Consider the following 22,645-nt stretch of genomic DNA (forward strand, 5'->3'; position numbering starts at 1 on the left):
TTCTTGCTGGCTGCGTTCTGCAGTATGCTCCAGTCACCCTGTTACCATGCCACTAGATATGCAGGGTTTTGCTTTCCTACTTTGATTATTCATCTATCACTGATCCGGGTGAGATCCTACTGCGACTGTCTGTCTATCACTAATCTAGCTTTCTCAGGGTTGTGTTTGCTGCTGCTACATCTTTGCAGATTGCTTGCTATGCTTTGGGATCCTTTAGAGTAAGATATTCTTTGTTCATACTCTTTGCTCCGGTCCTAGAGACATGGGAGTTTGGGGGCTAGTATCGCACCTTGAATAGTGTGTTTGTTGCATTGAGCATTGTATTTATTCATTAATTATATTTCTTTTATCTACTGTGTTCACGGTCTCCATGTTACCCTAACCTTGATTGTGCTTATTTATTAATTTGTGCATTTATTGTATGATTGTGCTTGTATTCTATAATCGAGCATTTCTTTACACTAAGAGGGGTGTTAGTGGTCATGCTTATCTCTTGGTTGTGCCCCCTACATTGAGTCAATGATGGACATTAGGAGCTTTGTCTAGGTCCACTCATTTTGGTCACTTTTGATCTTTTTGTCCTTTGTTTCTATTTTTGGGCATTGTCCATCTTTCTGGCACAAGGTGCCACGCGAGAGTATTTTTAGGGTTTCTTTAAGATTATGCCACTTGAGAGTATTTTGTAGGTTTCTTGCATATTTATAGGTGCACTTGTTAGTTGATTACTTCTTGCTTTGTCACTTCTAGTGCCCTCACTATAGTTACACATTGTAGTATGTGGAGGGGCCGATCAATATATTGGGATTTCATCTAGTATTCAGTTGAGTGCCTTCATTGTTTCTTGTTGCTTGAGTATTACTCTTCCGCTGCCATCTCTCACATCTCCTCCCAACCAAATCCTATGAGTTATCTTGTCACTTGATCCAAGCCATCTCTTGTTAGAGATTGACATTCTCTAGATAGGCAGGTGTAGCAGGTATAGCAAGTGGTCCATGTGGCAACTGACATTAGCAGGCGATAGGTTGGAGACATGTGCTAGGTTGAATATGGGGTTGCAATCGCAGATTGTGTAGTCGGATAGCTTTCTGTCTAGTCGGCTACATTTAATTTAGCTAACATGCATTATTTTGTTGCATCATTAGTGGTCTATTTATTGGCTCCAATCTTTACACTTTTACACAATCGTGCTCTCAGTTTTTAGTTTGTAGACTGTGGAGACTGCCCTTGGAGTTCTAGGAGAGTGAGATCTTCGAGGTAGAGACATACATAGACATTCTTTCTGCACCTGTGTATATATCTGCATCCTTATACATCATTCTTCATTGCAGATTTTCTACATTTCACTATCTCTTTCTCTCTTTCTCTTCTCTCTCTGTTCACTCTTTGTTTTGGTGAGCAAGGCTGCGTTTTCAGTGTTCAAGGTTGAGCAAGAGGGCTACTCATCAGAATAAGGGTGAGGGGAGTATGGGCATGCGAGAAAGGAGAAGATTTGCTGAAGTTGCTACTGGTTTTTCTTGTTAGAGAAGGAAAAAGGCTGCATTTTGGGCCTTCAAGTGCAGATTTTACCTCTTCATCACCTTTGGTAGGTGAAGAAGGCATGGGACGAGCAGTGATGACCCCAAGCAGGCTGCATTCACATAGTTAGAGAGGGCAATTTTTTGTGTTTTGTGCAGGCATTGTAGTGAAGATGTCTTCTGAGGCCGAGTCAGAGTTTTAGGCGATCATGGACCGGAAGATACTCGTCTTACTGGCTCTTCCATTAGATCAAAAGCTTGATGGCAAAAACTACCGCATTTGGCGGGTTATATTGCTTGCCATTTTGGAGTCCTATGATTTGCAGAGCTTGTTACGGAGGCTATTTATCATCCTTCTTCGCGAGATGAGTCCAGACTCTTTTCCAGTGATAAGATGGAGTTGGTATTGGCTCAGGCACATTTGGACAAACTCAATACTTGCATTCGCTTCCTTTTATTTCTCTCATGCACTACAATTGTTATCTCTTATATTGACCATTTGACGGTGGCTCGGGAGATATGGTTGGAGCTTGATTAGATGTACAATTGTATGACCGTCATGAAACGAGTTTCTTTGGAAGTGTAGATGAGGACCAAGAATGTCAACAAGTCATCTTCTATGCGGGAGCATATTAACAAGCTGAGGTAGCTTTAGATGCAAGGTTACAACTCATTCCGATTCTCCTTTGATGGATGCTACTTGTTATAGGCAGTTGGTTGGCTCTTTGATCTAGCTTCTCAATACTCGTGTTGACTTATGTTATGTTGTAGATGTGCTGGCCAGGTTAATGAGCGAACCTAAGATGGTGCATTGGCAGGTTGCTCAACGGATTTTGCGGTTATGGGGGACTCTTGATCTTGGGATCTATTATCTCAGGAGTACATGTGCTATAGACTTGGTCCTTACAGGATGTAGTGATTCCGATTTGGCTAGCGATGTGGATCATCGGAGGTCCATATCAAGTTATTGCTTTACCTTGGGTGCTGGTGTTGTTTCATGGAGCAACAAGAAGCAACCCACAGTTTCCCTATCTTTGATTGACGCAGAGTATTGGGCGGCGTCTTCTACTACATGTGAGACAGTGTGGCTTCGTAGGCTCTTGGAGGAGCTTGGCTGCCTGCAGAGAGATCCTGCTGTTCTTTAGTGTGACAATGAGAGTCGCATTGCCTTGGCCAAGAACCGTGTGTTTTATGCTCGGACAAAGCATATTGAGATCTAGTACCATTTCATTTGGGAGAAGATTCTGGATGAGACTATTTCCTTGATCTATTGCAAGACAGAGGACAATCTTGCAGACTTAGTTTACGAAGATGCTTCCTAAGGCTTTACTTCAACAGCACTCCAGATCCTTTAGCCTTTTGCTGTGTCCAGGATTTGAGGGGGGGTGTTAGAGATTGACATTCCCTAGACAAGCAGGTGCAGTAAGTGCAGCAAATAGTCCACGTGGCAGCTGACATCAGCAAACGACAGGCTGGAGATACGTGTCAGGTCGGGACAGTGGGGCTGCAGTCAGACAGTTTTCTGTCCAGTCAGCTGCATTTAATGCAGCCAACCTGCATGGTTTTGGTGCATCATTAGTGGCCTATTTATTGGTCCCAGCCTTCACACTTTTACACAGTCGTGCTCTCAGTTTTCAGGCTGCAGTACCATGGAGACTGCCCTCGGGGTTCTTGGAGAGTGAGATATTTGAGGTGGAGACATACATAGACATTCTTTTTGTACCCATGTATATATCTGCATCCTTACACAGCATTCTTCACTGCAGATTTTCTGCGTTTTACTCTCTCTTTCTCTCTCTCTCCTCTCTATGTTCACTATTTGTTTTAGTCATACGCTTCCGCATTGCTTCATTTTGGCATCTCTGCACACGGATCTTCTCAAATTACTAGGGAATTTGTTCAAATGCCTCTTACATTGGATTCTTTTCAAGGTGTCTACAAATGTTGTTGTCCATGATGAGTTGGCTCTTTAGGGGTGAAGACTTTCTTCTAGCCTAGGCTTTTTGGATGCATTGTATACCAAAGACATATCACTAGGTTGGGAAGGCTTCACCCCAAGTCATAGGAAGATCTTTTAAGTCTCAATATCATGTCAAAAGGCCCAAATAGTGGTATCAAAAAGCACACAATTATCAAAGAGATCATCTTCTTCCAAGGTGGCTATGCATCCTCAACTTGGTTCCAGTGAGGCCCAAAATGCAAGAAGCAGCCCATGTCACACACACCCCTGGACTTCCACAAGCACTGAAAGCATACTTTTAGTTTATGCACATTCATGAACATTCAGAAATGTTGGGCTAGGCATGGATTTCCATAGTGGGAATCCCGTTGACATAGCTGTGTGAGTCAACTTAATTTGAATGGAGGATCCCACCTAAATTCTAGATTATCATTCTCAAAAAGCAGTTGGCATAACTTTGCACATGATTTAGGATAAAATGTACAATCCCATAACCTACTCAAGTGCCACTGACTGCCATGGCATATGTGTACATGTGCTCATATGAAAATTAAGTAGTGCTAAATAAGTAGCATTGTAGAAAGACAACACGTACATCATTGAATAAACACGTACATCATTGAATAGTATGAACACATACATGTAAAATTATAGCCTCTCAATTCGTTGGCAAAATGAATGATGGTAAAAATATAGAAACAAGTATTGGAATCAGTGATAATTACCAGTACGCCTTTTCATTTATTTAATGGCAAATAGTTGTGGTTCAAGCTGATGGTTCTATCCTCTCTTTTTTTTGTATTTGTATGTGGGTATCTATCTTAAACTTTGCTAACATTATCAGCATAGGCTTTTTGGGGGCTTATGTTTTGAGTGTAGCAAATCTCAGGAAAAACTTACAGTGCTGCATGCTAAGTTCATAATGTTGGTGGGGATTATGTGGTGGGTTGCAGATATTTCAGAAATGTGGTCAAATAGAAGGAAGAACGACAATGGTTATGGCTTATGGCCTTATATGTGAGTGGAAAGACTTAGAACTAAACATTTGTTTTGCTTGAGCACATGCATGTTGAGTTTAATGACATGTGACAAAGCCCTCAGTTTACAGTATCTATTTTGGCATGCATGCTAGAAAATTTATGTTTCTTTTGATATGGCCTGTAGTTTTGAGCAAACAAGACAGCTAAGTGTTGTATATACTGGCCGTCAGACCATTAACAATCCTACTTGCATCAAGAAAGTGCACACTAATTAGTTCCTGGAGTTTTTTGTTCCTTCAGATGTAAACGATGGTCAAATACTTGCCATTTTGCATGAAAGTCCCTGCTTTCACTTCCAGTTTGCAGTTGAAGTATAGTACTATCAAGTGCTAAATGTGGAAGGCTTGTTAGATAAGTTAATACTGGATTTTAAAACAAGGAGCTCAATTGTACAGATCAAGATCCTATTCATTATGTGCAGGTTTTCTATATATAGAAAGAAAGTGCACACTGGTGTGTCTGGTGGGGCTGGAAAGGAATTGGGCAGAAACTTTGCCTTCTTTGAGAGAGAGAAAAAGCAGGGATTCTTGAGATCTTACAATTTTCGCCCTTTACTGGTGCTTTATAGAGCATCATACATCATGGCAGAGGTCACTATGCTAAGCGTGTGGCATTACTCATTAAAAGATATACAAAAGAGGGCGGACAAGGTATAGGCTAGTTATGTTGCAACAAAGGGATCTTTTGTTTGTAACTCACACAAATTGGAAGTTTGACTGGTGGCTTGTCTTCCCAGTTGCGTCGTTGTCTTATTCGCCTTGGGCCTTTTTATATCAAGGTAAACTGTTTTATACACGGTCCACTTCTTTTCAATGTTACTGATTAAATATTGGCTTTGCAAAGTTAGATAGCATAATATGCTTTCTATGGCACATTCTTTGACTGCTGAAATATCAAATCTATGCATATTGTCTAGCTTGGACAAGCATTGAGTACACGGCCAGATATATTGCCTAATGCTTACTGCCAAGAATTGGCAAAGCTACAGGTATCTCTCCTTTCCAACTTGATCTTCTACAGTTTACTGATTTGGTGTCCAAAAGCGTGTTGGGGCCTGGAAAAAGTCTTGTGTTTACTTCATGAATGCTTGTGGACTTTTGTGTTTGCTAGGATATCGGACTCTTGATTTGAAAATATCATGACATACAAATACTGTGGATTCTTCAAGGATCAAATTCCTCCATTTCCGACTTCAATTGCGCTTCAATTCATTGAGTCTGAGCTAGGGTCTCCTGCAAGGAAGCTGTTTGCAGAAATTAGTGAAGAACCAGTAGCTGCTGCTTCATTGGGGCAGGTTTATAAAGGTAGGATGATGTCTTTAATTGTTACTGTGGAATCTCAATAGGGGTTGCATAATCTATGTCTTGTTACAAGGAAGATCTGAAATTTCTAAAGGTTTACATTTGCTGCTGCAGCCTGTTTAAGCTCTGGAGAACTTGTTGCAGTCAAAGTGCAAAGGCCAGGAGTACACTCAAGGTTAGCTCTTGATTCATATCTATTACGCATTGTTGGAGGGCCTCTTCAGCGCTTCTTAGGAGCACGTCGCGACATCCTTGCTGCTGTCAATGAAATGGTTGGTTACTTTAACAGATCACAATTAATGATATCTGAACCAGGGTACCAACCAATTTATGTATTGGGACAAGTGTCAGTAATCCAGTTCATTTAATAATGCATCTTACTATGTAGGTGGAACATATGTTTGAGGAGATTGACTATGTGAAAGAAGGAAAGAATGCCGAACGATTTGGGATCCTATATGGGGGTCAATCAATCAATGAAAAGGCAGATGGTAATTCTGTGTATATAGTTCTTATTATTTGTGTTTCCTTAGATGATTTTTTCTGTTTGGCTGAAACAACAGGATGATGTATAGATTGGATTATGGTGCATGTTGTCCTAGGTACTTTCTGGATTCTGGTGCCTGTAGTCCTAAGAGGAAAACTCCATTGATTTCTAGTGATGGCATTCCCTTTTCCTTAATAACCTGGCACAGTAATTATTAATGATAAGTGTGTTATGGCTTGCTATGGTAGACATTTTTGTGATAAGCTGGTAGACCTGTATAGCTGCCTTCTACAGTTCATACACCATATCCTTGTTGGGTTTCAGTCACACCTACGCTCACAGAGGAGTGTCGGTGATCAGTAGGACACTAGGGCACATTTTACTCTTGGTACGAGAGGTTTTTCCCCCCAGACTTATTATCTTCTTTTGTATGTGTTTATGTTACACACTTACGGGCACTTATCGTGTTCGGGTGTGAACGCCCCCTACAACCCTAAGGTTGAAGGGTTGTACTTTGTACTTTCAGTTTACACTCTTTCAGTCTATTGCATTGGGTGTCGTGCTTCACTCTCTACACTGTCTACTGCAACTCTCAGCTGAGCTTCGATCCTCTCACCCTCTCACATTTGGTATCAGAGCAGGGTTCAGCTCTCCTCAGCCTCCGGGATTTCACGGTCAGTCAGCTCTGTCTGGTGGAAGACCGCTAGTGTTGTCCGTCTCCTGCAGCAGCTGCCACTGCCCAGCACAGCAGCGCCAGGTTCGTCAGCCGCCAGCTAGCCCACAGCCCCAGTGCTGCCTGTTGCCTAGCGTCCATCAGTCAACAGCTGCCCGTGCCCTGTGCCAACGTCCAACAGCCTGCCAGTCTGTCTGGAACCACCTCCAGACTGCGCCCTCCCGCTTGGACTCTGCCACCCGCCTGTAGCAGCGCTAGCCACGCCTGCCTCCAGCTCGCCATCGTCGCCCTTGCAGCTTCCTGCCCTGTGCCACGCCCATGCATACCAACACCTGCCTTCTCCAAGCAGCCACCAACGTGCACCTGCTGCCCTGCCTGCAGCTTCTCTTCTGCACTCTGGCCCTAGTCCGCCAACCGCTTGGCCTAGCTCGTCCAGCAGCTGCTTAGTCCACCACCTGTGTCTCCATCCTGCCTTAGAGCTGGAGGTACAACAAATTTTTTAAATTTTATTTTTTCTATTCTAGATTCATCTCTGGAAAAGGAGATTCTATAAGGGCAGACACAAAAATTGGAATATGTGTTCGAAACACGATTGATGCAAATTTCTTGGCAAATAAGTCAAGAATTTTGGGGCTTTTTGAAATTTTGAAGACATTGGCGTATGTATTGTAGTCTTAGTCAGAATTAGATTGTTTTGGACAATTTTGGGGCAATAAATTTTGGGGTTTTTGCTCATACAGTGTTGCTGAACATTGAATGCACCTTGTATTGCGTGCATTACGGACAATTTTGACAGAGTGTACCTCAATGTACTAATTGTAGCAAGCTATTTGCTGTAATTTTTGGAAATTTTGGAGATTTCCAGGTTGCTTCAGCTTGGACATTGCTCTTTTGCCTTCTCTTGGTATTGATTATCATGGCAAATCAAGGAGGAGATGTATTTACCTATGTCTCCAAGGAGGACAGATTGGATGGTAACACCTACTCACTTTGGTCCTTCATGATGAAGAATGTGCTTGTTGTGAAAAATCTTTGGGACTATGTCAGTGGAGAAGAAGTTAGGCCCGGAGTTGTCGCTCCTGCTACTCCTTCTCCAAGAGGACGTGGACAACGGGCACCTCATCCTGTTCAACCTGCTTCACTTCAGTCACTTTCCCAAAGATCAATAACTCAAAAAGCATGGGATACACGGGATGCATAGGCTTTGTCATTGATTGCATTGGCAGTTCAGTGGTCCATCATCCCTCACATTCGTTCTACAGCTTCTTCACGAGAAGCTTGGCTAACTTTGGAGCAAATGTTTGCTAGTAAGAATGAGACTCGCATCTCTTCCTTAAAGAAAGAGCTTGAGACATTGAAAATGGATAAGGGTGATTCTATGTAAGATTACTTGAATAAAATTCAAGACTTGCGTGAGCAACTTATGAATGTCGATGGGTACTATTAAGATGCACAACTAATATCTACTACATTGAACTCATTACCTCCTTCGTACTTGGCTTTTCATACGGCCCTAAATCTCACCATGAGGATTGCTCCACAGCCTATTTTTTTTCTTTAGTTTGCCAGTTTGCTTCTAGAGGAGGAGTAAACAAAAAGAAATAGTGGTGTGGATGTCATATTCTCTAAGTAGGCTTTTATGGCAAGATAGAAGGGCAAAGGCAACCAAGTAAAGAATGCTACGTAGAGTTGTAGGACTTCAGGCACTTCACAAGGTAATAAAAAACAAGGGGGTACGCAAGCCAAGAAGGAAAATGCCATTATTGCAAGAAGCTAGGCCACTACATCATTGAGTGTAAAAAGCGCATCGCCAAGGAGAAGAAAAAGGAGCCAAGGATGTTTGTTTTTGATGCTCCTTCCATTGCTACTGAGTTAGTGTCCTTTATTGCAGACAGGGACTATTGCTTTTACACATGCAGTTATGACTCTTCTTGGGCTGATAGAGCATTTAGTTCTATTGAGGATGCAAACACTTGGTTTTTTGACAGTGGTGTTTCTAGGTACATCACATCTTGCAGAGATTTATTTGCTCTCGTTGGTGCAGCTCCAGTTGGCAAGTCTATATAGTGTGCCAATAATGCATTATATCCTGTTCGAGATATTGGGGAGATTGTGCGCTCAACCATTGATGGCTTTATTCTCTGTCTACAAGATGCTTTGTTTGTGATAGGAATAAAGAAGAATCTACTCTCTATTTTTTCTTTGGCATGTTGTGGATTGCAAGTCACTTTTAATGATGACAGATGCATGGTGAGAGATAAGGAACACATGATTTTGGTCTTGATTGGCACTTTATATCATGGGTTATATGAGTTAAATGCTCGTTTAGTTGATCAGTCAGCGTGTTTAGCATCCACTCTTACTCTTGCTATGTTATAGGTGGAGTTATGGCATGCTCGAATGGGGCATGTGAACTATAGTAGCTTGATGCTATTATAGTGTACACAAATGCTAGATGGATTACCTATTATGGAGAGACCTCTTGAGCATTTGTGCGAAGGATGTATTTTGGGAAAAAGGCATCGGTTTTTGTTTCCCTGTAATGTTGATTTTAGAGCCACAGCCAGGTTATAGCTAGTGCATTCAGATATATGTGGGCCTATACAGACAAAGTCATTGGGTGGATGTTACTATTTTGTGACTTTTATTGATGACTTTACACACTTCTGTTGGGTCTATTCTTTAGTAAAAAAGTCAGAAGTGTATGATGTATTCTTGGCTTTTGTAGCACTTGTTGAAAACCAATTTGGCTGTAAAATAAATACTCTCCATTCGGGCCGAGGGGAGGGGAAATATATGTCCTTTATGTTGAATTCCTTTTTGAAGTAAAAGAGTATTGTTCATCGGTTCACTACTGCTTATATTCCATAGTAGAATGGGTGCAGAAAGGAAGAATTGGTCACTCATGGAGATGGCCAGATGTATTGCTGAAAGCAAAGAGCTTGCCACACAGTTTTTGGATGGAAGCCGTAATGTGTGCTTGCCATGTTTCAAAGGTTGTAGACTCTATGATCTAGTCTCTGAAAAGGTGTTTGTCAGTAGAGATGTACTCTTTGATGAAAAATCAGAATATCCCTTGCTGGTTTAGACACGTATCAGGCCATACACTACATTGGGGGGTTTTGGATATTTAGGCACAGTCTTTAGGATCTCTATCTATCCATTTTCGGGTGGTGTATTTGTGGTGGATGCTTGACCTCCCACACATATATTTTCAGGTTATCCCTCTAGGAGTGCATCCTGGACATACTTGAGTGTGGATCGTTTGGTATATCAGTTTGCCTCTATGGCATTACCTAGTGGACCATCCGATCATTATGTTGTGTCCTTGTTGACATTTGGACAAGGTTGTCGTGTCCTAGTGCCTCCACCAATACCTACGATATCATATAGACCTATATCCGTTTTGGTACCTTCGCAGCAACGGACACTCATTGGACATCAACAGCCTATTTCTACCTATCCATCTTTATTCTCTCTTCCTCATTCACCACCACCACCACCACCACCACCACCACCATCTTATTCTCCATCTCATCCCATCTATCTATCTTTCTAGACACCTCATGGTTCTAGCTCTTCATCTGCCAAGCATGCTATTAATGACAAGACTCGTTTCAATGGGTCAAACTACATCGTCAAACTACACTTTTTTTAATGACAAGACTTGTTTCAATGGGTCAAACTACATCGCTTGGTTAAATTTGATGAGACATGTCTTAGACTCTTAGAACCTATGGGTTGGAACTTCAGCGTAATCCCGTACTTGTTCCTTACGAGGTCATCCACTCATGAAAGGCTCGTAATGCCTTTGCTATTATTGAGCTTATGCATGGCTTATTGCTTGAGTTTCACACTTAGCTTCAACATTTCTATCTAGCATCCAAGCATTGGGCACACTTGATTGATTGCTATGTAGCTCGAGATAGGACCTGTTGCATTAATTTGGATCATGAGCACCAACATTTCAAAATCACAGGCAAGGATGCCTTGAAAGTCAAGTTGGCTGAGTATCGGCATCTCCTTATTGAGTTCTCAACCACTGGGGCTCCTAAGTTCTTTGACGATCAGGTTGCTCTATTTCTTAACAAGCTGACAAGCAAATATTTCCATTTTGTGCAGTAAGTGATTTCACAACCTCAGATGCCCACATTTTATGAGTTTTGAGTGTCAGTTGTTGCATTACTCATGGTTATTCAATCAATTTCATAACACGTCCTTGATAGAGGGGGTTGTAGTTGAAACCTTTCAGAGTGGGCAACAAGACAAGGGCAAACATGACTTAAATCAAAATCAAAATCAAAATCAAAACACGGCTAGTGAATCTCAGGGAACCACTCAATCTTCTCTTAAATTTGGATGGCAGAATGTGTCTGAAAAGAATAGGTATTGGCAATATTGTTAAAAGGTCGGTCATTATGACGACGAGTGTCAATCTAAGGCAAGAGACACACAGCCAAAATCCAAGAATTAGACTTGCGTACCCCAATCAAGTAACCACTACTAAGGAAAGTAGGATGGTGGCAATCTATCGCAAGGGCAGTGGTGAGGCCAAATCCACACTGCCACCGATCAGTTATCATAGTTGGTGAACTACTTAACTCGACAGGGTTTGTCTGATTGGTTTGCAGAGGTGTAGATCGTCTCCTTAGAGACATTGGATATGAGTCATTTTCACATTTGCGAGTCGCATCCCGATGAGGTGCTTGCAAAGGCTGACTTGTCTTGTCACAGCCAAATACGTCAACACCTATTTGGCTTGTGGATAGTGGAGCTATCCATTACATGGCTCTTAGAGTGGACATTTTCATTTCTCGAGCCCTTGCAGCTGGGAGAGTTCGTATAGGAAACAACTCCTCGGTTAAGATTTAGGTCGAGAGTTGTGTTAGTTTTCCCATTGATCAGGGTCCGGATCTAGCTTCGATGGATGATGTCTATTATGTCCCTTAGCTTGGGGTGAACTTGTTCGTTCAGCAAGTTTGGGAGTTGGGGCGAGCAGTTTTCTTCACAACAACCACAGTCGAGGTCCTAGACTCTCAGACTGGTTTAGTGATTGCTAAGGCAAGGCATAGCCTAATGGCCTTTACCACATGACCCATGTTCTTATTGAGCCGATTGCTGATGATTCGGAGTTGTATCTCTTCCAGGCCTTGGCCACCACATGGGAGCCCATGGATCTCTGAGCGTATTTGGCATTTTTGCTTAGGATATCTTGGCTATGACTCTCTTTATGAGCTGTTGCATTAGGGGATGGTGTAGGGTTTTCCACTCCTAAAGTTGTCTCGTGAGGTATGTAAAGCATGTCAGCTAGGTAAGCAGCACCGTGCACCCTTCCCTCAACAATCTACCTCACGCATTGAGAAACCTCTTAGGCTCATTCGTATAGATCTTTGTAGTTCCACATCCATTGTTGCCTTGAATGGCGCACTGTACTTCTATTTGATAGTGGATGATTACTCTAGGTACGTGTGGGTGTATTTCCTTAAGTAAAAGTCCGATGTCTTCACTTATTTCAATGCTTGGATGCTGCTAGTTCATAACCAGACTGGTTATCTTGTGGGTACTATGATAAATGATTCTGGTTGTGAGTTTATCTCCCATGAGTTTTTGGAGTTTCTATAGGAGCAAGGCATTGCATACTAGCTTAGCTCTACAAACTCCCCTTCACGGAATGGAGTCATAGAGCGTAGGAACCAAATAGTCGTAAACATGGCACACTCTATGTTGTTCTCAGCAAAGCTCCTTGAGCGCCTTTGGGTTGAGGTTGTTAACACTTCAATGTACATCCTTAATGAATGTCCGACTGAGACAATGCTTAAAACGACTCCATACAAGGCATTTTTGGCTCTTGGCTTGATGTTTCTCACTTCAGAGTCTTCGATAGTCATGCTTGTACTCATACACTTGGTGACAAGATAGGAAAGTATCTCTCTCGAGAAGATCTCTTGATCTTTGTGGACTATTTTTCCGAAGAAAAAGTCTACCGTTCATTTGGTCCTCGGATAAACAAGTGATTGTTAGGAGGGATATTGTCTTTGATGAGAGGGATATAGTACAGCCCAAGTGGTACCGTTGCATCACATTTTGCATGAGTATGAATGCTTGCATCTTCCTTTGCATCACCCCATGCATTGTCATTTTGCTAATGTAAACATGCATCTGCGCGCATTTATCCCTTTTCGGTCACCCTTGGAATGGTCGACTCCATATTCATGGCATTGCACATGGCAGTCTCCAAAGGCAATTTTTTTCCTATGCTTGCATACTAGGTTTGCTTGCCTTGTTTGCTTACCCGTTTTGCTTTTTTTCTCTACATATTCTCTGTATGGTTTGCACGCGCGCGCGCACACACACACACACACACACTCTCTCTCTCTCTCTCTCTCTCAGGAATCCCTAGGGAGTTACCCTAGTAGTGTGTGGGATTGTTTTGCTTGTTTTATAAAGGTAGTGGGGCTCTGCATCCATCTTTTCTTGTACTTTGAGAGAGAGTAACTCAATGGGACAAAAATTGATTTGAAACCATTACTTTATGCTAAATCTTTTGCATAAATTACACCAAATGTGCTTTAAAAACAAAAAATACAAAGTCCATTGTTGATTTCATTTGCCTTTGCAGGACTTGATAGGCCTCTGGGCAGCCGATACGTACTCTTGGTCCGATGCCCTGGCCTCTTTTGGGTGATCACTTGGGCTCCCTTGGTAAGATAACCATTGTCCTTGTAGTCTTGGTAGGTTACTAGGCAACCAACATGCATCCTTTGCTTGATGCCTTGACTGCTTTGGGGTGGGATGCCTTGGGATCAACGAAGGAAAACAGTTAGTCTCTTTGCTTCAGCTACTATCGCCATCAACATCTGCATTGTTGCCATTAGTTTCCACTTGTCACCCAACTTAGTCAACTTGCATTTACCTATTCTGCACAATTGCTAGGTTTTCTTTCTCCTCAAGTACTTGTGTTTTTAGTATTTCTCTCTCTTGCATTGTCTTTTGCATTAGACCAGTCTTTCTTGGCTGCGTTTACTGGTGTTCGACACTTTGAGGCTGCCTTTGTTGCGATTCGGGATTTGTTCGAGTAAGACACACTCTACAACTCATAATCTCTACCTTAAGCCCATGGATATGAGAGTTCGAGGTTCAGTATTCACTGCATAGTGTGTTTGCTACATGAGCACTACATACTCATTATTCATTATTCATTATGTTCACTATCTTTGAGTTACACTAACCCTAGTCCTAACCCTAACTGTGTTCTGTGTTTATTAATCTGTGCCTTGTTGTATGATTGGTTTTATGCTTTTTGCATTTAGAGTTTTTATTCATAGGTAGGATGGGGAAGGGGATGACTTGTTGCCAATAATCTAGACTCTGGGTCCATGGGGCAAGAAATAGGCCAATATGCGGCCATGCCAAACTTCAAAAGAAGCTTGGAGATGTACTTGTGCTGGGAAGTAAAAATGCATTGTGCCATTTGATGGATCACCAACTTGAGGAAGAAATGTAGGATTCCAAGATCCGTATTGTGGAACTCCTGGCCCAATATCATCTGAGTTCAATCAACGTGTTGTGTGTCGCTCCTTGTGATAATGAGGTCATCAACATAGAAGATGACTAAAACACATATGTCCTTCTCAAGCTTCTAACAAAGGTTGGGGTCAGGATTTGATCGATGGAAGCCACTGTCCAAGAAGAGTCGATCAATCCGTTGATATCAAGCACGAGGAGCTTGCTTCAGGCCATGTGAACATGGTCCTCCTTCCCTTGCACAAGAAAACTAGGAGGCTATGAGACATGAATCTCCTCCAAGTTGCCATTTAGAAAGGCCGGCTTCATGTCCACATTTGATAAACTAGCCAATGGTGATTTGCGGCTAAAGCCAATATAGCTCAAATGGTGGACATTTGAGCTGTCGGTGTGAAAGTCTCAAAGTAATCCAAATCTACATGTTGAGAGAATCCCTTGGCAACAAGCTGTGCCTTATGCTTATTCAAAGTCCCATTTGCAAGATACTTGGTCTTATAGATCGACTTCACACCAATCACCTGCTTCTTCGAATGAGGAACCAACTTCCAAGTTTGGTTTTGCTCGATAGAATGGAGCTTAGCCTACATACCACCATGCCAAACATCTTGTGCAAGAGTCTCATCAACTGTAGTAGGCTCATGGTCCTTATGAATCTGGGACATGAGGGTATAGCTCACGTAGAGTGAACTGTCCTGCCGGGTTTGAAGCCTAGCTGACTTGCATGGGCCAAGAGGTGTCTTAGGGAACTGAGTAATCCCTGAATCCTACGTGAGCCGCTGATACCAGTGGAAAATGATGACAGGATTTGCTGGCTGCGAAGGAGAATGAGAGGCCTCCGGTACTTGCAAAGTACCTGTTTGTGAAAGGGACTCACTCCCCCTCACTAAGGGAAGGTATTAGGTAGATCCTCATTTGATGAAGATTCCCCCTTTGACTGCTTAATCCCCCCAGAAGAAACCTGAGGAGATGGTGAAGGGGTAGAAATACTTGATGATGAAGTAAAAGATGGAGTCATCATCAAGGGTGGAAGGGGAGAAGGTGAGGGAGAAGGCGATGGAGGGGAAGGAGTCGCAGATGAAAGGGGTACCAAGAGGTAACTTGGAAGGAAGGGGAGGGGCTGATTTGGGGGGGGAGGTCAATCAATGATGAAGAACCACTTGTAACAAAAGAACCATCATTCAGATCTTCGTAGGCCAGTGTTGGAGCATGTAGTGTTGAAGGTCTACCAAAGGGGTAAGAGATAGAAGGGTGTAGAAAGATTCAGAGATGCAATAAGAAAAAAAAGAGATTTTAGAAGATGGTTAGAATCAAGTGAGATAGAGAGAGGTGAATCCCAATGATTTTATTTCATAAGCCCAGAAGAGCAATCATCCTATAATACATCTCATGCCTCTCATAGAATTGCCAAGAAAAAGACAAAAACATACACTTGGGATGATAGCCCAACACAATTGAGACTGGCTTTGAGCACATACTGATATATGACAAATCTTTGCTGAACATAATCCATAATGTGTAGGGATCACCTCATAATCTCATACATACATCGATCTATTAGTGGTAGACGCTAGCTAACTTCCACCATAGACAAGGCGCATGGTTGATAATGCAATAATCTCTGTCAATACCCTGTATGGGCCTTTAGAAGCACTTCAGCCTTGTAATTATTTTATTACAGCAGCAAAACATGGTATAGAGGCTGCCCCAAATCCAAGAAAATTCTAATCTATCATGTCTAGACTATGTCTACCAAGGGCAGAGAGAGCATGAAACAGGCTGTAGTCCACCAAAGAAGCCCTGTTGGAGCTTCAAAACTCTATTTCCAGTATGCTGCCCTGTTTCTGACTATTATTCACAGCCCAAAACAGTCCACATAAAGAGCATAAACCTATCAAAACTCCTCTTTGATGATCAAAGAAGGTGTTCCTGCTGTTCGGGACCAAGAATCAAATGATGGATCACACCAAAGACCTTGTAAGAGAGGAAGATGTCAAAGGACAGCTTGTTGCCCTGTTTCTCACTGCTGAATTCTGTCAAAATCACCCCATAATCCACACAAAACACTCCTTGTATGTTCTTCAAGTGTTCTCCCAATGATAGAGAACAAGAAACAATGGATAGTTCAAGAGAAAAGCTTAATGGAAGATGATGCCTAGCAAGGACAGCTTGCTGCCCTCTTTTTCCTTGTTCTTCCCCGTTCAAAACAGTCTCAATACTCTCCTCTCTTCTCCCCAATGCATGAGCAACAAGACCACTTACCTTCTTTGGCTCTTCCCCCACCTTTCCCTTGTATCTTCTCCCAGTTAGCATGCCTTCTCCTCCACCTTTGTGGCTATATTGGACAGCAGCACCCTCTCAACCTGTTGCACCTGACAATTGCGCTGAAGGCCTGTTCATCACCCCCATGCTCCATCCTCATCACTAGTGTCTTGAACAATTCACTTAAGTGACCATAAAGCCACTATACCAAGCCACATGCTCATGAACTTCCAAGACTTTCTTGACTATCACCAAGTGTCACATTTAACCATGACAATGAGCAAGTTTGCGAAGTGTGTTAAGTAAGAAGCTGTCACTTACTAGTCTGTAGCCAAAGCATGAATTCATCGACATGATAGTACATCTCCCGCTTTCACACTCTATGCTAAACATCCCATGACACCACAACCTCATTGAAGATCACATCCTTGCTCACCTGGATCTTTCAAGTTTTCGGGTCATAGATGCCAAAGTAGGTGACCTATTGCGGATATGTACCATAGTAGCCACTGTCTCACCCCATAAGGAACGGGGAAGACTCTTGTGCTTCAACATCAATCGGGCCATTTCAAGTGTGGTCCAATTGGCACGCTCCACCACATCATTTTTTGATGGTGTGTTCGGATGGGAATACTCCACCCGAATACCTTGGTTCGTGCAAAATGCAAAAAATAGGTTAGAATAAAACTCACTGCCATGATATGCTCGGATGCCTCGAACTTTGAAGAAGATTTACTTTTCCACAAATACCTTCCACTCATAGAAACGGGAGCATACCTCACTCTTGTACTCCAAGAATTAGGGCCATACTTAACAACTAAAGTCGTCAACATTTAGCAAAAGGTACTTGGCCTTCCCAAGGGAGGGTGTGCCCATAGGTCTACAAAGGTCAGTGTGAACCAATCGTAGTGGGGTAGATGCCCTTCAAGTAGCAACCTAGGGACGAGGTTGCCTATATTGCTTGCCTCTCAAGCAGCTAGGGCATAGGTTGTGAATGGAAGGGAATATCTAGAAGTTCCTCCATGTTCTGAGAAGCTCGTCGAATAGCATTAAGGTTCAAATGCTCATGATGAACATGCCAAAGCAGTACAAGCTCATGGAAAGACCACGCAACAAGGGCTATGAGTGTGTAAAGTCTACTCTTTTGTGTATCTATCCATAGAGCAGCTCTTGAAGATGCATCCTCCACTGTGACTGCATTCTGGGTAAAGATGACTTGGATACCTAGTTGTGTAAGATTGTAAATAGAGAAAAGGTTGAAGCCCAAATTTGGTACATAGAGGACTTTGGCCAAAGAAGAATGCTGATTAGGCAATAAGGGAATGGTCCCTACTCCACACACGAGGACGAAAGAGTTGACAGCAATGGTGACGGATCCCCCTTTGGATTGCATGTCGTGAAGCCAATCCTTGTGGTAAGTCATGTGGAAAGAGGTCCCGCTTTCCACGAGCCAAGGCTTCTCCTCCTTCGAAGAAGCAAGTGCCGTATCCTCCACCTCAAACAAGTGTACGAAGACAGACTCTGTGGTAGTGGGTGTGGCCTTCGAATCCTTGGACCCCTCTTTGGGCTTCAAATGGGGTACTACTGCTAGCACTTCTCCTAAGATGAGCGCCCTTCCCACAGTGTGGGTACTTGGGTTGCTTCTTCCTCTCATCCTTGTAATTATCCTTCTTGTCCTTCTGTTTCTTAGCCTGGGGCTTTCTCTTCTTCCCTCTCCCTTGAACCTCCAGTAAAAGCCTTGGTGGAGGTGGATCCATGGGTACTTATATCTTTGAGCTGCTTGTCATCGTTCAAGACTAGTGGGGCAAGATCCTCCAAAGAAGTGTATTCTCAATTCTTGAAGTTAGAAGATTGGTGTAGAATACATCAAACTTTGGAGATGGCAACTGAGTCAGTATGATCATGGCCATGTCCTTGGAAGATATCGTCAGTCCAAGATGCAAGCTCATCTCTCATGTGCTCCAATATGTCGATGTGGTCCTTCATGGAAGGAAACTCAACGACGCCGGGCATATGAAGTTTTTCCTCAAGGGATATGGGGTGACCAAATGTCTTCTAATGCTAGAGAGATGCAAGATTCTTCCAAACCTTTGAAGCAGTCTTTAATCTGCGAACATGCACAAGGACAAAATCCTATAAGCTCATAAACAGAAAAGATCTAGCTCAAGAGTTGAGCCGATCCCACAAGGTAGCACAATCCATCGTCAAGCCAACATTGGGATCCTCCATAGGATGGGTTACGGGATGAGAAACAAAGTCCCAAAGGTTGTTAAGGATACACTCCACCTTGCATGACCACAAAGAATAGTTGGAACCATCCAAGCAATCCTTCTTGGGCAAGGAAGGAAGCAAGGGCACTTGTACAGAGGGTGCCTTCGGGGGCATCTTAAGACCATGATGTCAGATCTTGTGAGAAACATGGAGGGAGGGAATAGAAGAAGGCTCTTGCGCAAATGGGCTTTGTGACCTCCATTCTTCTCAAGCTTCATGTGGACTAGCATGATAATCTCTCCATCTCTCAAAGGAAAAACGAGAGACCTCATCCTCTGAATCATCAAAGCCAAAAAATTGGTGATGAAACATGTTCAATAACTTGCAAACACCCACCAAAACTTGTGTTTTGGCTGTAGACAATCTCGAAACAGGATGAATTTGCTATAGGATCACAATGGAATCAATGTAGAGGGTTTGCTTGGGGGAAATATCCTGTTGCCTTCACAAATACTAGTGCATTTGCTGAGGAGGAAAGAAATCTGCATTGACTGAAATAAATGCCGAATACAATTGGAAGGACTGATCAGTCCCTGCACACAGCCCTAGGCGTTAGTGAGGGCACCGGATCAGGCTGGAAATGATGATGGCAGTAGCAACATTGAAGAATACCTAGAGTCAGAGGAGCAACTTGTAGGAGATAATGGCCAAAGCGGGGAGAGACCAGCCATAAATAGCTGAAGTCCACCAAATCTGTCCAACCTGCCATAAATGGCCAAAAAACTGACCGACCTGCTGGAAAAGAACATAGAGTTGCAATAAATGCAGTCCAACTGCATAGGAAAATGTGACAAATAATGTCATGGCATCTTGGATAGTCTAGAAGTAGATAGGCACTGGCAAGATGTGTAAACCGATTGACAAATATAAGAAAAGGGCCTAAAACATGAGAAATGCATACTAAAATGCCAAAGCTCCCATAGAGCTCACAACCGAGAGATGACAGATTGACATGACTAAAATAGGTAGGCCAACACCATCTTGCCAATGGATATACTGCATAGTGTAACAGCCTTCGTTAAAGCCCAAAGGTTAGTGAACATAAACTTTTCAATTGCAATCAACTTAAAACAATAATCGAGCAAATTGAGTGCTCACAAGAAGTGAGCTAGAGTGCTCCCACACAGAAGAGGGAACATTGATTGGCCCCAAATGCTGGTGCCACTTACGGTATTTCTTTACTTTCTTTGGAGAGCTTCACAATTGGCTTAGTAGGTATATGTCAATAACCAAGTATGATTGTTACATCTGACAAAGCCTTGTAATCCTTGATCGATTTAGGGGCAAAACATTGCTAGAAAACCCTGATTTGTAGTAGCAAATTAGTCCTCATTTATGCTCTGAATTTTCTATGTATTTCCCTCCAAATCAGTCTTGGCTCCCACCTGTGAGGAAACACTAGGGTTTGCATAGATAATAGTGTGTACCACAAGCATGACTAAAAAAATGGATTGAGAGAATAGAGTAGGGATTGAATGGAGACGAGGAGAATTTCGTGAACAAATGGATGCTATAGAGATATGCAATAAAATTGAAGAGTTGAAAGAGCAGAAGTGCTACATCCTTGGACATTTGGATGGGCCCTAGTAGCATTGGTCACAGTGGTCATGAAGTGCCCTTAGTGCGTCTGGATGTCCAAGGATGTAAAAAGAAGGATGCCCAATAACCCTCTTTGAAGTTGAGAGAGAATAGAAATCAGCAAAATGTCTGTTGGATGGATGTCTGAAATAACAACGACCACCTAGATGCAAGCCATTGGCTGTGGATGTGTGGAAGCGAAAGGCAGCTGTTAGGGGCTGTAGAGAGGTGTCAGCTGTAGTAGTTCATCCTAGACTGAAAATGCAGCGACAGCAGGCCATGAACAAGAGGGGGATGAGTGTCAAGTTGGAGGAGGTGTCACTACTAGTATGTGCTTTTGCTAGGATAGAGAGGATGTCATTGTGGAGGGGGGGTGGGGGTTCTTCTGAGATGGTTGATGCAGCAAGATGATATCATGTTGGTGATGATATTTGATGTTAAGGTGCAAGGGGAGAGGATGTGATGATGTTGTATAGAAATGATCATCTATAGAATACAAACACAGTCGTACGACAAATGAATATATTGATAAAGAAGCACAAATAAGGTTAGGCTTAACATAGAGACAATAAACACGGAAGATAATGAAATTGAATTATGAACGAATAAGTACAATGCTTAGTGTAGCAAACACACTATGCAAGGTGAAAATTAACCCCTGAAGTCCCATGTATTGAAGATTGGGGCAAAGAGTGTTGTAATTTGACGGATCCAAAGACGCAGTAGCAGATTCCCCTTAGGTGTTGCCACTTGATTGACAACGCAACTATCTTCAGAGCTTTGGCTTTGTTGTATTTGCTTTCATCTAGCATGGTTTAGTGATTCATCATTCATCATCATCTTCTTCTATGTTTTCTCTGAGTTTCTTCTTCTCTCAATGTTTGCCATACACTCTGTGTTTCTCCCCATAAATTGCATTGAGTCTTTGATATGGTATGAGTGCATACTGTTCCGTCACACTGTTTTGACTTGGTATTAGAGTAGAGGTACTCAGAGAGCTAAAGATCCTCTTCATCAGAGAAAGTAGGTTGCGGAAGGCAAACAAAGGTTGTGGACTCAACATCTCCTTCAGATTACCCCTAGTTTCATTGCATCATCGGGAGATACTCTTATCTTCTTCTCCCTCCCACCCTTCCTATACAGGTTTGCCACACTGGTGCTATGGCCTCTACACAAATAGGAAGACCAACCACTGGTTGCAACTCTTGTGGCAACAACGTGCATACCACCGAAGATCGTCGACATCGATCTTTGCTTCCTACCCCACTAGGGTATATGCATCTACCCCTTGGGACTTGTTGTGCCACTTCTTCTATGTTTTCTTTGAGTTTTTTCTTCTTTTAGCGTTTGCCATACACTGTATGTTTCTCCCCGAAACCCTACTCTCTCTTTGATATGGTATGAGTGCATACTGTTTCGTCACACTATTTTGACACCCACCACATTACATCTTGTGATTCTTACCATTCTGCTCTTCTTAAAGAACAAGTGATTTATATCATTGTGGGCTGCTTATAGCCCTTCCTTAGGATATCCAAATTTTGAAGCCGAGTTTCTTTGCTTATGCGAGTTGCATTACCCTGCTGAAGAAACAACACAAATTGAATGAACAAGCCGAGTGTATGAGGTGTGGTACAATGGGTGCTCAAGGATTGGAGGGCTGCTGAACAGCATTCTCTCTTTTGATGGAGCGGGATGAGGGATTGTGAAGGAATGCGTCACTCTTTGACAGATCCGGAGAGCAACCTGCCGGGCCAAAACTTGAATGTGGTGAAGACAACAATCTGCACAGCTACATGGCAGCAAAACACAGTCAAATGCAGTAGCCTTTATAGTAGAGGAGGTTGCCAAGGTGGAAGAAAGCAGTGCAGGCTGAAAACACAGCAGCTTTCTGACTGACGGAGGATGCTAAGTCTGGAACACAGCAGCGAATGACGTTGTACCAGTAGTGTGACAGCAAGATGCTTGTATAGGGTGTCTTTGGGATTGCGGAGGTAAAATGCCAGGCAGGACTGCAAATGCAGGTGTGGATGATGTT

The 22,645-nt window shown here is 42.7% G+C and overlaps 1 protein-coding gene across 4 annotated transcripts in view; it reads left to right on the forward strand.

Annotated features, from left to right (window-relative positions):
- LOC148015134 (Protein kinase superfamily protein) overlaps positions 1–22,645 on the forward strand; it is a 112,527-nt gene that overhangs the window by 19,170 nt on the left and 70,712 nt on the right. For 2 of the 4 annotated variants that reach the window (XM_087665570.1, XM_087665569.1), the window contains exons 2-8: positions 4,428–4,491; positions 4,936–5,164; positions 5,251–5,292; positions 5,431–5,502; positions 5,683–5,818; positions 5,930–6,087; positions 6,204–6,306. In XM_087665570.1, coding sequence (XP_087521696.1) covers positions 4,428–4,491; positions 4,936–5,164; positions 5,251–5,292; positions 5,431–5,502; positions 5,683–5,818; positions 5,930–6,087; positions 6,204–6,306 — 804 coding nt within the window. Of the gene's footprint in view, positions 1–4,427; positions 4,492–4,935; positions 5,165–5,250; positions 5,293–5,430; positions 5,503–5,624; positions 5,819–5,929; positions 6,088–6,203; positions 6,307–22,645 lie in introns of those variants that run through there. The other 2 variants (XM_087665571.1, XM_087665572.1) reach the window with 2 other exon arrangements.

Source organism: Lygodium microphyllum, chromosome 24 (assembly GCF_053477565.2).
Source record: "Lygodium microphyllum isolate KBCC chromosome 24, Lygodium_microphyllum_v1.1.10, whole genome shotgun sequence".
Classification (NCBI taxonomy): Eukaryota; Viridiplantae; Streptophyta; class Polypodiopsida; order Schizaeales; family Lygodiaceae; genus Lygodium; species Lygodium microphyllum.